This window comes from Maniola hyperantus, chromosome 19 (genome assembly GCF_902806685.2).
Source record: "Maniola hyperantus chromosome 19, iAphHyp1.2, whole genome shotgun sequence".
NCBI lineage: Eukaryota > Metazoa > Arthropoda > Insecta > Lepidoptera > Nymphalidae > Maniola > Maniola hyperantus.
In genome coordinates this window covers 7,482,839-7,496,013 of record NC_048554.1, presented here as the reverse complement: position 1 = coordinate 7,496,013, position 13,175 = coordinate 7,482,839, and the positions used below count along the sequence as shown (strand labels likewise).

The following is a 13,175-nucleotide window of genomic DNA, read 5'->3' as shown; positions in this document are numbered from 1 at the left end:
TACTAGAGACCCACGACCTGAGTCCTGAGCCCAAGTTACGTTCCCCAGTGTTTCTACTTATGATTTTGGTTTTACCCTAGTTCCTGTAGGAATAAAAACTTCCTAAATTAGTTGAACAAAAAACGTGCTAAAATACTTAATAAAAAAAACTAAATACCCTGACTTTAGGACCCATCATTAATAGAAGTAAAACCTCCACTTATACTTTGTGATGGCAACACTACGCAAGCGGATTGGTAGATGAACCCAGAGCCGTAAAACCAGTTTAAAAAAAAGGATTGGCGGATGTGACGTAAATAGTCTATGACTCTAGTTATAGTAAAAAAATTCTAAATGAACTACGTAAATGAACGTTAATATTTTTTTAATCCGTTTCTTTTCAAAATTTTAATGATGTCTGTATTCGACGTTTTTAATCCTCTAGCAAATGTAGCACCACGTTTTACGGAAGAAGATTTAGCTGATATAGTCGAGTGGTTTGACAATAAATCGAAGCCTTTACTTGTTTTAAGCGACAGCGTACCGATAAACGTAATTACAATTGAAAATTTGAAAGATTTTTTGGAACTAAAAAAGTAGAGTATGAAATATAATTATAGTAATTTATCACTATAGTTAGCTTGGTAATTAATCTGTTTATAAGAAACAAATCTAACAATCTTTAGTGTCACAAGTCTACTCCTTGAAATAAACATTGTGAACCAGCAATCTTGGCTCAAAATGTCGTAGTCGTCGTTGTCTGTCACACTTCCACAGCTGGGCATAGGCCTCTTGAAAGATTTCACCCTTACGCAAATTCACGGTATTTTGCTCCTATAATTTCTTACGACTTCCTATTAGGTAGTTAGGTCTATCTGTTTAGATTTGAATTGAATGTTTATTTTATAAATTTTGAATAATTTTATACCGTGAGTAGTCTATCTTCTGTCCATTTAGTACGTATAGGATCTTCGAAAATTCTAACAGCGCTTTCTGGTGCGGGTACCTGGCTATAATATAACCTAATAATGGGAATGCACGGTAGGTTAAATGACCCGGCGATCAAATAGTCAAAAATCTATAGGTACGTCAAATTAAGCTTAGGTAAATTATGGTTATTTGAACTCTACTATAACTAAAACACACGTTTTAAAAAAATTGTCTGTCTGTTAGAACGAGCTGATCTTCGGAACAGCTGAATCTATTTTGACGGGACTTTCACAGACAAGTATAGTATAGGATTAACCAATTAGTAACATAGGCTACTTTTATAACCGGCTTTAATAAAGGAGATGTGTTTTTCTACCTATGTACACTGAAATCTCCGAGATTTGCGTAATTTTTTTTAGCTGACAGAGAAACTTTGCGACATTATCTGGATTCTATGACGTGTATGTAGCCTGTAGGTGCATATAGTAGGTAGGTATATTAGGTAAATAAGTATAAGTATATTGTCTTCAAATAAGCTAATTTTCTATACTAAATAACAAAATAATAATATCTTTTGAAGGTTTCATAAAAGATGTTTTCATTACCCAAGCTATGCAGAAATTATGATTGAAGTAGAAAACTTAAGGGCAGAAACGATAAGAATGCTAACAAAAGATCAATTTATTTACGTGTTACATAAATGGGTTATAGAGCCAGATTTGATACATGAATTAAAATTAGCTTTCAGGGTTAGTAAAATATATTTTCTCTTATTTTAAACTAGATGATGCCCGCGACTTCATCAGCGTGGATTTAGGTTTAAAAAAATCATATTATGGGAACTCTACTCGATAAAAGTTGCCTGTGTCAATTTACAAGACGCAGGACGACGGTCTTTATCTATACCCATGCAAAAAATCACGTCAATCCGTTGCACCGTTGCGACGTGATTGACAGACAAACCAACAAATCAATAAACCAACAAACAAACACACTTTCGCATTTATAATAATGGGTACTGATAGCACTCGGGGATAATCTATATCGGTGAAAGAATTTTCAGAATCGGATCATTAGTTCCGGAGATTCATAAAAGTTGTATAATACAAGTTATATAAAAATATAAGTTATATAAAAATTGTAGGTTTGAATGTAGACCCTACATTCAAACCTACAATTTTTATGGATTGATAAAAACTTCACGAATAAGTTGGTTTGAAGTTAATCAATTTAATACAAAACAGGTGTTTGATACTGAAAAGCGCAACTTTTTGGAAATTGATGAAATCAAAGTCATTGTCACAAGCTACGGAGATGTGTTCACTGATGAGGAGACTAGAGAAATGTTACGTGATGCCAATGTTCGTGGAGATGGAAATGTGTTCTATGAAGATTTTGTTGACAGTTTGTTTAGCGTCGCTCCTGAATTATATCAGTTGAAGGTATTAAAGCAGATTTGTAGAGCATTGTCTCAGTCGTTGAGACCGATAAAACGTCATTTAGGTATGAGTGACAGAGAATACGCACTACAAAGCTGAAATATCATTCTAAAGGCCGATGTGCCGATGTATATTACTTTCGACCGCGTATTGTACAGGCGAGTTCGTAGAAAAGGTATATCGAGTATCGCTATCGACTGCTAATAGGCAGGTATTTAAACGCGTTGTCGCTACTAAACTAACTAAACCATCCGCATAGTATTATTATTGATTTAATTAATTAAATTTCTGTATATTATATAAGTAGGTACACCTAAGTAATTAATTTTTAGGCAGAATTTTTATACGAAGATCCCAATGAAGATCCTTCTGTACCCCCTGATCCAGAACCTGAGCCACAACCGGAAGTACTGGAACCTAAGCCAACTCTACCTCCACCGTCTCCTGGGCCCAAAAAGAAAGGAAATAAAAAATAAATTTATTACAAAATGTCACCGTTGTCTTTACTTTATATTTTAATTTTATTGAAAGCTTAGTGAAAAATGGCGACAGGTGGCAAATTAAAAAAATATCTGTTCCTGCTCCAGATTAGGATTTGGCCCGTAGACGGAGTAAAAAATCTAGACAAAGGAACGTTTGCTTTCTCATTCACACTAAAAAGGGAGCACAGATAAAGTTACTAATGTGATAAACAGAGACGCAGCTAACCTATTTTTTGTCCTTTACTGTGTAACCGATTTTTTTCAAGGAATATAACTTTAGTTGCAAAACAAACTTTGAGAATTCGTGGCATCATTGTATTTCTCTGTGATATTTCTCATTAGTTAACTATTTACTTCATTTCAGATAAATACGTTTAATACAAAATATTGTTGAGCGGTTTATACAAATATTGACAACTAAACAATGATAATTGTCGTGTTATTCATCGTTACGTCGTGCTATCGCTATCTCACACGCGGTTACGCAGTACTTTAGTCTAGCTTTTTTAATTGGTCTCTTTCGTAGGATTTGCCGCAACGTCAACGCGGTACTGTCGTGTCATGCTCATGTTGTTGGTCTGTGGTCTGTGGAATGTGGACCACAGAGTACTTTTTACATAAGGAAAGTGGACAGTGGACTGCTTTTATGGTGGACTGTGGACTTGGATTAATGTGGATGTCAATAAATTGTCGTAATGTAATGGATGTAATTTTATCATAGAATTTTATTGTGAAATGTGAACTGTCACTTTCGCTCGCTAAATGTGTAAAAACATTTTATTGTGGAAAACAATTATCGCACTATTTTCACATTATTATTTTTGTTAACTAGCATATTTATGTAAATTTACGTACCTATTAAACTCTAGTGCTTATTGGATTACATTTTTCTCACAATAACGTAGTCGCTATGGACCTAGAAGACAATGCATTGGGCTTGACCCAAGAACAAACTGATAAAATGCTGCAGTTCCAAGATTTAACAGGGATCGAAGATATGTCAATATGCAGAGATGTTCTGCAGAGACACCAGTGGGATTTGGAGGTAGAACAGTGTGATTGTTTGTCTTTATGAATCAGTAAAGTAATCTATTATAAGTCATTCATATTGTGATTATTGTAAAAAGTTTGGGAGTAGGTATTTTGTTTTGATAAAGTTGTCAATGCGTCCTTTATTGTTTGCTGTGCTGGCACAATTAAAAGCCACACAACAAACAACAACGACAGCAATTATTGTTTGTAGGTTGCTATACAGGAGCAGCTCAATATAAGGGAAGGCAGACCTTCAGTATTTGCTACAGAGGCGAGGGCGCCTCCGGTCGTCCATGACCACATAGCACAGCAAGTCTTCACAGATGAGGCCCCTGAGAGTCCAGGGGGAGTGCGGGGAATGCTGCGTTATGTTGTCAACTTAGTTGTATCTGTATGTTATAGTACAATATCGTCTGTAATTAACTTGCTCTTAAGTTTCGTCAGAAATGATGAAAGGAGATGTAAGTATTATTTATTAAATAATATTACCTGGTTCATTATTGTGTTTACATTATAGTTTTTCAGCCTTGAGAAACAATTTCATCTCTGCATTGCAACTGGAATTAATGTACACAATGGTTTCATTTCAATGCTTGAAGTATCTTTAATTTGTGATAACAAGTGATAGTAAATTACTAGATTATTGCTTAAACATACTATTCCAGCATAAAAAGTTACCTATGTATATCTCCCAGGTGCAAGCTATACATTTATAGTATTACTAGCAATTGCCCGTGACTTTGACCGCATAAAATTTCTGGTTTCCCATGAGATTAGAAATTTCCCTGCTGCAAAAAGACTTACTTACCTACTCATTCAGTCTTGGCTTAAGGTACGGAATAGCTCTATGTCCGAACTTTATACAGCGCTCTTAGGTACCTACGACTTTCATTCAATTTTCCAACACATATTTTAACCCCTTAGGGGTGGGTTTTCGTAAAATATTTTCTTGGCTGATACCTACCTACAAAATTTTAAGTTAACAATAACAATAATTAAAACTTTTCCTCTAACACAAAACAGGAATTGATTCACTGATATACTGTATATTGATTTATATTTATTATCAAAATATCCCTATTTTCAGTGGTGACAGACCCATTAGGGGATGTGATGAGTTTCATCAACAGCTACACATCCCGTTTCTCCCCACACCCAGTGTTCTACCAGGGAACATATGCACAGGCTCTCAATGATGCCAAGAATGAGCTCAGATTCCTTGTTGTATATCTGCATTCAGAGTCTGCCACTGAGACCCAGAACTTTTGCAGGTAATATTGTAAGGTTTGAAGTCTTATGATTTTCCTTTATTCTTAACTAGATGATGCCCACGATTTCAATCGCATGGATTTAGGTTTTTCAAAAATCCTGTGGGAACTCTTTAATTTTCCGGGATAAAAAGTAGCCTATGTCCTTCCCCTAACTCTGTACCAAATTTCATAAAAATCGGTTCAAACTGTTAGGCAGTGAAATGCTAGCAGACAAACAGACCACATTTATAATATTAGTATGGATTGCACCTTTATTGTATACCACCAATATACTAAAACTATGAATAGTTATTACTATGAAAACTAATTATGTTTTAACAGTGAAGGAAAACATTGTTAGGAAATCAGCATGCTTGAGAGTTCTCCATAATATTCTTAAAGGTCTGCAGAGTCTACAAATCGGCACTTGGCCAGCTTAGTGGATTATAACCAAACTCTTCTTGTTCGGAGAGGACACGCATGCTCAGTAGTGAGCTGGCCATGGGATTGATGATGGTGATGATATAATAAGAGAGATTAAGGCCTGAACCATGCAAAATACTTAGCTTATATAAATATTAATTTGGTTGTGCACAAATTCTAGACCAACTAATTTGACTGGTCTCTTATTAAGAAAACATGAAGTTGATGCCCTGAACTATTCTGAACTATTGAATTTAGGCTATAGTGCACACAAAACAAGTAGACCAATCTGTAGGTGCAACATGGCGGATTGTGCATGTGCAGGTCATAGACTAAAGATTAGATACACAAGCACAACAGATCAGTTTTTGTACAATGTGCAATCATGTGCCTTGTGTTCAGAGCGGTCTACTTGTTTTGCACATTGCTGTTGTACTGTACATTGCTATTGAGATTTGTAATAAAATTTTCAGAACCACATTAGCAGATCCAGAAGTGATCCAATACATAAACACACATGCCCTCTTCTGGGGTTGTTCCATTGACTCATCAGAGGGTTGGCGAGTGGCACAATCAGTGGGAGGTCGCAGATACCCTCTATTGTGCGTAGTGTGTGTGCGGGACCATCGCATGACTGTGGTTGCCAGAAACGAAGGCACTTGTGCACCGCAGCAGTTGCTGCAAAGGCTGCAGAGAATTGTAGAGGAGAATGAACCACACCTTACTGCAGCTAGGGCGGACAGGTGAGGTTCAGGCATTTTTAGGGCTCCGTACCTCAAAACAAAAAAGGAACCCTTATAGGATACCCTAAAAATACTAAGTATATAAAACAAGAAAAATTACGAAGAAGCAAACCAGTTTATAATGCTGCATGTTGATGCAGCATTTTTTTGTACTGCTGCAAAGAAAGCGAATTAGGAGCTGTAATCATATTTTTTGCAGTTTTAAAAAGATATATACGACATATTTTACACATTCTACATCATGGGTACTAAGGTAACTAAGGTCTAAGGTCCCCTTATATGCTGGTGTTCTCAGGGTGGAACGCGAGGTGACGGCGCGGTTGCGCGCGGCACAGGATGAAGCATATGAGGAGTCGCTCAAGGCCGACCAGGAGAAGGAGCGTCGGCGAGCGGCCGACCGCGAAGCTCGCGACCAGGTGCAGCGCGACCATCTGCACCGACAGATGCTGGAGGAGCAACACCGGCAACAGGTACGTTAGGTTATCAGGAGATAACGCCAGGTTATGCGGATTGTGCGGTTGCGGGCGTCACAGGACGAAACATGTGAGGAATCGTGGAAGGCCGATAATAAGGAGCGTCAGTGAATAGTTGACAAGGATCTTTACAACATGGCGTGTTTTTGTCGCAGAATTACAGCGATGTAGTTAGTAATTTACTGCCAAAATTCGGATGATGATTATATTAACTAGCTGATGAATTTAGGTTTTATAAAAGTCCCATGGGAACTCAAATTGGAATGCATATCGCACACCATTTTTGTATTCAAATTGCATTTGTTTGTAGGTAATAGAGGCGCGAGCAGCGATGGCGGGCAAGTTGCCGAGCGAACCGCTCGCTGGCAAGGACGCGGTGGCGCTGCTCATCCGCCTGCCCGGCGGGGAGCGCCTCACTCGCCGCTTCCTGCTCGCCAACACCACACAGGTAAGAATACAAACCACAGGAGCATATAATTTAAACTCTGTATACTTTAACCACGAAGTAGAAGTACAGAACGCGGCCAAAAGTGATGAACATCGATCTTTAGAAAGTCTCTCTGTCGCACGAAATACTGTAGATACGGTAGATTTTCACGATAGGCAAACTAGAAACCGAAATAAGCTTGCTACTCCTGGGCTCCGCCTCCGGAATGTGGGAAAGTCATTTGTGGGAATGAGTGTAATATTTTATAATAAAATTCCACAAGCAATTTTAGACTTGCCTTTACACAAGTTTAAAAATGTGCTAAAAGTATGCTCCTAAAAAAAGCATATTATACAGTCGCAGACTATGTAAACGATAAAAAAGCTTGGATTTGACTCGCTCCAGCAATGCACGGGGCTGCAATGGCTTGTATAGTACGGTATAATAACATTGTAAATTGAAAAATTAAAAAGAGCAACCGCCGAGTTTCTTGCTGCTTCTTCTCGGTAGGAACGGCATTCCGAACCAGTGGTAAATTAAAACTACCTGACTATTCATAAGTACTTGTAAAAAGTTTACATGAATAAAAAAACATTCTATTCTATTCTATTCTGTAGTACGGTATCTATTCGGAGCTGTTAAAACAATTATGATTTGTTTCTTTTGATGATTATTTTTATTCTTTGTATAAAATACAATTTTTAGGGTCCCATACCTCAAAAGGAAAAAGTAACCCTTATAGGATCAATTTGTTATCTTTCTGTCTGTTTGTCTGTCTGTCTGTCTGTCTGTCAAGAAACCTGTAGGGTACATCCCGTTATCATGAAGTTTGGCAGGTATGTAGGTCTTATAGCACAAGTAAAGGTATAAATCAGAAAAGCGTGAATTTGTAGTTCTATCACAAAAAACATTAAAATGTGTTCATGAACAAAGAAGATTTTCAACTTTCAAAGTAAGATAAGTAAAAACTTCAAGGTTGCCTCACTAATATGCTAATGCTCGTGCTCGGAGTGCCAATAGATGTAAAAACTCCTTTTCACCCTCACCACCTGGGTGTCTGGTGCACTTTGACCGTCCGTTGTGCCAGATCCTTCTTTCCACGCACATGCAAACTGTGGAATCAACTCCCATCGGCGGTGTTCCCACTAGATTGCAACATGGGGTTATTCAAGGACCAATAAATTCCTGAAAGACCGGCAACGCATCGGCAGTTCCTCTGGTGTTGCAAATGTTCATTGGCGGCGGTAATCACTTAACATCAGGTGACCCGCTTACACGTTTGCTCGCTATCTTTATTTAAAAAAATTAAACTAATGTTAATGGCTTTCATTTAAATTTAAATTTTTGATAGGTACTACAATTAATTACAATACAACATTTCACAATAATACAATATAATTACAATATTGTAGTGCTAAAATTTTTTTACGAGACATTTCACCGCGATTAATAGCCTCATCTGGTGACAGAAGGGCTGGCTCATTTTTTGCGCAACGGATCAGCCTGGCTGTCCAGCGTGGAAATGCAGCCAGTATTCTTGGCACCATTCCACGCGGGCATGATTTATATAGTAATTAGATAAGGCTAGCTTTAAGTTTTATTGTAATATTTTCATTAATAAATAAAAAAATATAATACAAAAAAAACACTTATTTCATAGTTTTAAGTTTGCACTTCTGTCGGTAGATTGGGTACTCCCAACTGACAGCCAATTTTTCATACTTATTCTTCATACTTGCTTCCAGGATCTATATGATTTCGTGTTCAGCCACCCACAGTCGCCGGAGGAGTTTGAAATCACGACCAATTTTCCAAAACGTGTTATACTTCGAGGGACTTCAAATTTGCTGGAAGCCGGTCTCAAAGACCGCGATGTGTTGTTCGTGAATGACGTAAACGCGTAATATTTTTTGTAATAATTTAGATTTTTAAAAACGTTGCTGGTTCATGATCCGCCGAAAAGTAAAGACTAAATAATGCAATAATAAAAACTACAGAAAATGGAGTCTATTTATTACAGTTTTTTATTATTTTAATCGCGTTGTAATGTTAGTTTTTGTTCGCTAAAAAATTAGACGTGAATATTGCATACTGATTTAACAAGTAGGTAACCCCTACCATCAGATTTAAAATGCTTCTAACTTATTTGGTTTTGAGATGTATTCTTTACAAAATGATTTCTATTTTAGATAATCGAGTATCATAACTTTTTGAACCCAAAAAACGGACTTTCTTCTGCAGTTTTGGAGGTCTCTTAAAGAGTCACAGACCTAGAAAATACACCTTAGTATGTCTTAATTGCTACGGTTATATTTTAAACGCGACAGTTTTTTTGTATATTTAAAGAATTTTATCTTTAAGGAATGTTGTGATACATAAAATACTTTTGGCGAATTATTAATTAGCACTGGCAAAATTCACTTTACCTACTTCCATCGTTGAAAGAATCGTTTACGGGAATCAATCGGCAATTGTATATTTTATAAAATGAAAATTCCAATTTTTACATGATCTCCCATAAATATTAGTGGATGTATCCAAAAAGAGAGCTTAAGAAAATTACAGCCCATATTAATAAATACAAAAAAAATCTTCATAATTTTTTATAACTTTATATCCAGTACCTATATCGACGCCCGCGCTAGTCGCATTTTTGATCGGTTCCAAAAGTTGCTGGTTGCGCCATCTGTTTTGAAGCTTTGCATGATGGTCTTTTACACACATATTGGGGCCGATTCTCTTGTACATAATCTCTAAACTAACAGATCTAAATCTAGTGCTATCCTTTTCCGCAAGAAACATTATGACAGGGATAGCAATAGATTAAGATGTGCCATTATAGTTTAGTTTAGAGATTGTGTACAAGAGAATCGGCCCCAATATTAATTATACCTACTAAGTAATTTTTCATTTCACTCATTGTAAAATTTTCTTTGTAATTTATTAATATGGTCTCGGAACTATATAATAATTATGAATTATTCGCGGAAAACATGCCATACATGGCTCATTAATAATACTACTTTTGTCTTGGGACTATCGTGTTGTATGTTTGCGACTATTGAACTATGTATGTACACTGTAAATCTTGGTGTGATTCCAATAACAATGTTCGTTGGTTTGTATGAAATCTTACCGAATACATAGTAGCGTATGCACTGAGTATAGAACCGTTTACACGGTTAAAACTGTGTAAGGTACAAGCGTGTGAACGGTTCTATACTTGGTGTATTCAGTAAGATTTATCTTACAAAAAAACGTGCGGTGTTATTGCCGTGTAAAATCAAACTTGGACGTTACAATCTTGTATTGCAACGTAGTATGGCGCGACGATCGACCTATCGGAGCGCGCCTCAAGCGTTAGCAAGCGATACTAGTATGAACGTCATCACTCATTAAAAAAACGTAAGACTCCGATCGATTTTGTTGCGTCCAAAGTATTGTCTATGGTCGCGTCACAACACAGTATGAGCAAGCGCTTCGCGAGGACGGGACGCTGGGAAAACAAAATGTATGGCGCTCTAAAGTACGGAATATAAGTCGCGTCCGCGCGTTCGGAGTGCTTGCTCAAGTTTCTAATGTTTCTGCGGCAATTGAACTGAACGGCGCGAAAAGATACCTGTCTTGATAAAATGGGACTGACAAGTAGAACAAAAAACAACAAAACATTATAAAAATTAGAAGGGCTACCTTCTAGTACGAAACTTCATCCTTGTTCTATAATGTTCTAAATGTTAGATTTAAGCATCTACCATAATAGAACATGAACGTAAATAAATAAATGAAATTAAACGAAAATAGTTACTATGCTAACGTTGAGAATTTTAGCACAAGTTATTTATTACATAAGTAATACCAATATCTCCATGCATTAAACTTTAAAGAAAAGAGTCAGTTTTGCCTAATATCACAATCAATCAAATGTACAGATCAACTCGTATGTCGTGACCATATCGTGCACACTAGATACGTCGTGTCCCTGTGACGCGTAGACCCCGTTCACACATTCTTACGGTTTTAACAGTGTGCCACGTTTGATTGCAGTACTTATGTGCCACTATGTGTTCGGTAAGAAATGTGCAGTGCAAATGCCGTGTGAACAGTGTCTGACAGAGTCTGACTAGACGCGCGCTGCGATTGAGGAATGGGGATCCACCATGGATCCACACTGCCAATTTATCCCGACAGGTGGCGCATAAGCGATCAGGCCATAGTACGTATTATCTGTGGAACCGGCTATTCTGAGCTGTCAAACGCCGTATTCAAACAATTATGTTGTCATGTAAAAAGAAACTACAGTGCGACAAGGCTATCTTGGCGCGTGGCGAAAATCGGAACTAACGTTGCCGTCAAGTGTCCCCTTTGTTCTTGTTTGAATATTCTAAGTCTTTGTCATCGACATAGGAGGTAATACTTTTTATTTGTACTACGAAGTAGGACATAAAATTTCTTTGGCCTTTGTTGTCCAACAGTCCAACAGCGCCCCCCTGTCAATGTCATTAAAGTGCCAAAAGAGCCTTCTTCTTTTCTTAATATATGGCTTTTTTCAGTGCTATGTCAGCACAATTCACTTTGCCCTTTGCCAGTCTCAAGTAGCTTGAAGGAGACACAGGAGATTGGCCGGTAAACATGTCAGTTAAAATCTTGGGCTGTTTACTGTAATAGAAGGGTTAATTTATTGTTATGTTAGTGACATAATATACCTACTTATTACATAAAATATTACAACCTACATAGTAGTACATACAATTTATTTGGGCTGGACCTCTTGTGGCGCCCTCTGAGATGAGTTTTGCCTCTGGATCCCCATTGTCAGTGAACGTCAGGATGGCCGGTGAGGTCCTGCAGTGCGTTATGACACCACAACTTAGTAGTTAGTCTGCAACTTAAATTAATTATACTTCGACAGTCTATCTAGACAGGGTTGTTTAAGCTATGAATATAGTTAATGTTAGATTGTTGGATGTGGTACCTACATAAGAAAGTAATTTTATTTGAGTTTTTAGTTTATATAGTCTTATTAGTACCTCTTTACCCTATCGATTTTACTGTAACAATAGGTAGATCTGCACTAGATATTTTTCTTTTGGTTTCATGAGTCACATGAGTGTTACCTCAGATAGTTATAAAACCCATAGTTAACTTTGTGTTGTACCTAAGGGCAGGTTCAGACTATATAACATGTTATAAAACATGAGTTTAGTAGTGTGTGGACACCATGTTGTAATTTTGTTATGCAATAAGTTTTAAAACATGTAACATAATGTGGACTCTCACCTTAATATACATGGGAAGGCTGCATCTGCATTATAATTTATTAATGATTTTTTTTACAATATAATAAAAAAACACCAAAACCATACAGGGAAACTATCCCAATTTTTTTCCTTTCGGTACAATGAAATAATCCTTACACGAAACTGTGTTGATCGGCATTAAATAAAATGTTAAGTCAATTTCATTGATTTTTGTGGACAACTCACCCTTGGCCCAAAAATTTACTGCCAAAATTGTTTTCACAAAATAAAAGAGCTCTAAGACAGTTTCCCTATATTTCCTATGGTCTTGGATCTCCCCGTACTGTCCCAGTTAAAAAACACTATATTCTTCATGTAAAAATATTCGACCCGTGTTTCGGTTTTTACAACTAAAATTAACGTTGTATATCACACAGCGTCACAACGTTTCGTGTGCTTAACCTTTAGTATAATTTTTACACACACTCAAAATACGGCAACCTCCTCTGCATTTTTCTTTACTTTCGCTTAAAACTGTTAAGCTTTTTTTGTGATACGTGGTTATTTTGATTGTATAGTTCAGTGGTACCAAAGGTGCTAAAGGATGTGGACAGCAAGCATTTACTTTGATGGATTTTGTAATATATAGTTTTGTTGTAATATAACTAATGTTCCATATGATTTCATCGTTTTATTTGTACAACCATCGAATCCATATACGTATGTGTTAATAAACGCATGTTTTATATACCTACGTTAA

The 13,175-nt window shown here is 36.8% G+C and overlaps 2 protein-coding genes across 2 annotated transcripts; both read left to right on the top strand.

Annotated features, from left to right (window-relative positions):
- The first annotated feature begins 363 nt into the window (after positions 1-363).
- Positions 364-2,842, top strand: LOC117991485 (uncharacterized). The gene is made up of 4 exons (XM_069504811.1): positions 364-575; positions 1,490-1,658; positions 2,154-2,351; positions 2,681-2,842. The coding sequence occupies exons 1-4, from the start codon at positions 391-393 to the stop codon at positions 2,822-2,824; spliced, it is 696 nt and encodes a 231-aa protein (XP_069360912.1). The 5' UTR covers positions 364-390; the 3' UTR covers positions 2,825-2,842.
- A 617-nt stretch (positions 2,843-3,459) lies between these two features.
- Faf2 (Fas-associated factor 2) lies at positions 3,460-13,096 on the top strand. The gene is made up of 7 exons (XM_034978968.2): positions 3,460-3,875; positions 4,074-4,323; positions 4,950-5,133; positions 6,009-6,278; positions 6,574-6,748; positions 7,062-7,199; positions 8,924-13,096. Exons 1-7 carry the CDS (start codon positions 3,741-3,743, stop codon positions 9,080-9,082), a joined length of 1,311 nt encoding a protein of 436 aa, XP_034834859.1. The 5' UTR covers positions 3,460-3,740; the 3' UTR covers positions 9,083-13,096.
- The last annotated feature ends 79 nt before the right edge of the window (positions 13,097-13,175 follow it).